The 3459-nt window shown below is 38.2% G+C and overlaps 1 protein-coding gene across 1 annotated transcript in view; it reads right to left on the bottom strand.

Annotated features, from left to right (window-relative positions):
* Positions 1-3459, bottom strand: part of LOC101860541 (peroxisomal sarcosine oxidase) — a 48984-nt gene that overhangs the window by 7421 nt on the left and 38104 nt on the right. Inside the window, exon 7 of the mRNA XM_035973215.1 lies at positions 2579-2654. Coding sequence (XP_035829108.1) covers positions 2579-2654 — 76 coding nt within the window. The remainder of the gene's footprint in view (positions 1-2578; positions 2655-3459) is intronic.

Genomic DNA, 3459 nt, shown 5'->3' with positions numbered 1-3459 from the left:
GGGGGGGGAGGTCCTCACGTTTTTGAAACAGCGAGACAAAGGAGAAAAAGGAGATAATATGTAATCTTGTAGTTCAAAAGAGTTATTATTATACGCATCAAACCACATAATTCTGCTTTACACGAGAATGACAAGTCTGGAATCTTCATTCTAATCATCATGAAAAGGCTGATTGTTCGGGGAACAGTTGGAACGGGAGGAAGCTTATTTTAGGAACTTTAATTCTAAACGATATGGAAATACATTTATTTTATTCCAAGAGGAAAAGTGTGGTTGGGGGAAGGGGCGGGGCAACGGGTATTCTGTAAATCTTTATTAAAATATGGTTTTCTGAAAATAGAAACATCTAGATGACTACTAAATTTAAGGGTTCTAAAAGGTTATATGTGGTCAACCCTTCTTTACGCCTGTGAAAGTCCGACAATAAATTATTATAAGAAATAGTGAACATAAAAATAAAAGCAACAGAAATGTTTCTTTGGAGATTTTTGAAAATTTTATGGAAGGAAAGCAAATCAAACGATGAAATACTGAAAGAAACTTCTTTGAACAGCTTGCTCTCTCTCTAGATAAATAGAAGGCAAACGAAGCAGCGGTAGACCCAGAACAACTTATTTCGAAATCTGAACAGACAGGTGACGGGGAAACACAAGGTTACTAAAAGGTTTTGTTTTGTTTGTTTGCCTGTTTGTTTGTTTGTTTGTTTGTTTGTTTGTTTGTTTGTTTTTGTTTGGGGGGGGGCGGGTTGTTACAAAAGCAACTAATGCAAGATCAATCCCAAATATCACCTTTGATACAGACCATCGACAAGTGATGATGATGAGTAAAGAGAGAGAAAACACACGCGAAAACAGAAGAAGAAACATTTAGAGAAAATTAATTTATGAAAACTCAATAACAGGGCAATGTGCAGAAAGTAGAGGACGAGATCACAAAAAGACGAGAAAACCAAGACACCAGTGCAATGAACGTTGAAGAAACATGGACCCTCTTTAAAAACTTGCTAATAGAAACATTGATAAAAGTATCTGGAAAGAAGAGAATTGGGAGATAATCCATTAAAGGAACACCATGGTAGAATGACAGTGTCAAAGAGGCCATCAAAGAAAAGAAGAAACTTTTCTTCAGAATGGATAAAATCCAAGGACCAAAACGTCTACACGCAATAGAGATTAGCAAGAAGGAACTGCAAAAGAGTTGTACAGCCTCAAAAAATGAATCATGGGCAAAATATGGAGAACACCTAAGCGAACTGTGCCATAAATCACCTCGTGACTTCTACAGAAATGTAAAATCAATGATGGTCAGGGAAAACCCGTACGACCCAACAGCTGTAATTAATGACAAAACTGGAAACCCTATTATCGACAGCTCCAAATTAAATCTAGATGGAGGGAATATTTCTCTGGAGCTTTTGAACACCACTCAAAAGCAAACAAACAAAGAATTCCAACCAAGTCACCCAGAGGAAGGAGAATCAACCATCCCATCATCAGAGGTCAGACAAGCAGTTAAAACCAGCCCAAAAACAGAAGCACAGGAATAAATGAGTTCACCACGGAGACCATCCTAGTATGTGGTGAAACTGGAATAACTTAGCTCACAAAAATCTTCCAGAAAGCGTGGACAGAAAGAACAGTTCCCGGCGACTGGCAAAAAGCGGTCATATTACCAATCTGGAAGAAGAGAGGCAGTAAAAGCGACTCTGGAATGTATAGAGGCATTTTACTGCTGAGCCATGTGGGCAAGATGTTCGGCAAGATATTGGAATGGCGAACAAGACATAACGTTGAACCATTTCTGAGTGAGGCCCAAATAGGATTTAGAAAGGGAAGAGGATGCACCGACGCAATATTTGCCCTTCGACGAATGTGCGAAAGGGTAACGGAACACAACAGGGAACTAAACATGGTATTTGTTGACCAGAAAAATGCGTTCGACAGAGTGAACAGAAACAAGCTGTGGAAAGAACTCGAAAACTACACTATAAGAGGCCAACATCTAGATAACATTCGAGCCATCTTAGACAGGTTGTCCTGTATCTCTAAAATCATCATTGCTCTCAGTTGAATGACTTACCTCTATAATCCTTGAATCTCTATCTCTGACAGTTACTTGTCATACAAGTATGCACGTAATACACTATTAGACACAATAATACGCACTTTTTTCTACTAAACAGATGGCCTCAATCTCATATAAATGGGCAAGGTATAAAAAAGATAGGTGGTCCTGTGGGAGTGTCATTACACTATAGATTTTTTGTGTGGAAAAAGCAAAAGGATTTAAGTGAGAAGGTCGTTTGTACAAGTGAATGTCGTGGACAGGCAGCCATTTGGGCAAGGTCGACTGTAATAACAAAACTAACTTCCAGCCAGAAGTGTACAGTGGGTGGTTGGCGGATGCTCTGGTGTGGTTTGCTTCTTCTTTCCTACCGTCCTAATCTCCCCTTTTTCTTTTTTTATGTTTGTTACTCACTTGTAACACTTCAAATCTTCTGGCGCTCATATGACCGTATGCAGTTGCGAGCGCCGTAAAACCCTCTACTAAAGCTAAAAAACTAAAGAAGTGTACATACCCGAGAATCCAGCACCAAAGACAATATTTTTCCACTTAGGATGTCGGTCAATGATGAAATTTTTGTCCGGTGTGTTCTGGAAAATACATTGAAGCGATTTCAAAGACACATTGACATGATTTCAAAAACAGGCTGATACGATTTCAAAACTCATTGAACTATAATTTCAAAAACTCATTGACACCCAGATTTCAAAAATGCTTGACACCACGATTTCAAAGACACATTGACACAATTTGAAAGACACAATGACACGATTTCAAAACATATTGACACCAGGATTTAAAAATCACATTGACACTACGATTTCAAAGACACCGTGACATGATTTCAGAGACACAAAGACACGAAAACGTGTTTATACCTCCACTGACACATTATCGATCATCTAGGAGGAAGGCTGCTTCGTTCCTGCCAGTCTGTTTTGTTCTGTTATGGTCAAATTGTTTTGTTTTGGCAAGATCGAACAGTTTTGTTTTGGCTTGGTCAAACAGTTTTGTTTTGGCAGGGTAAAAATAACAGTGTTGTTATAGCATGGTCAAATTATTTTGTTTGGCCTTCCAAGAGTTGTGTTTTTAACAGTTTTTTTCCAAAAGTTTTGCTTCGGCAATATCAAAAAATTTTGTTTTGACATTGTCACTAAGTTTTGTTTTAGCAGGGTCATGCCAAGAAAAATATTACCATAGACATGATCTTGATTCCCCATAATATTTGTTAAACTATTGAATTCTGAGATTATCATAAAGATGTTCAAAGCTAGACTGTTATGAGTAAGAGACAAACTAACACTTTAATAGGTGATGGTACAAACTGACCCACCTTTCTTTCTCAGAGAGAGAGAGAGAGAGAGAGAGAGAGAGAGAGAGAGAGAGAGAGAGAGA

Source organism: Aplysia californica, unplaced genomic scaffold (assembly GCF_000002075.1).
Source record: "Aplysia californica isolate F4 #8 unplaced genomic scaffold, AplCal3.0 scaffold01061, whole genome shotgun sequence".
In the NCBI taxonomy this organism is placed as follows: domain Eukaryota; kingdom Metazoa; phylum Mollusca; class Gastropoda; order Aplysiida; family Aplysiidae; genus Aplysia; species Aplysia californica.
The sequence above is the reverse complement of the archived record's forward strand: the minus strand, read 5'-3'. Positions and strand labels throughout refer to the sequence as shown.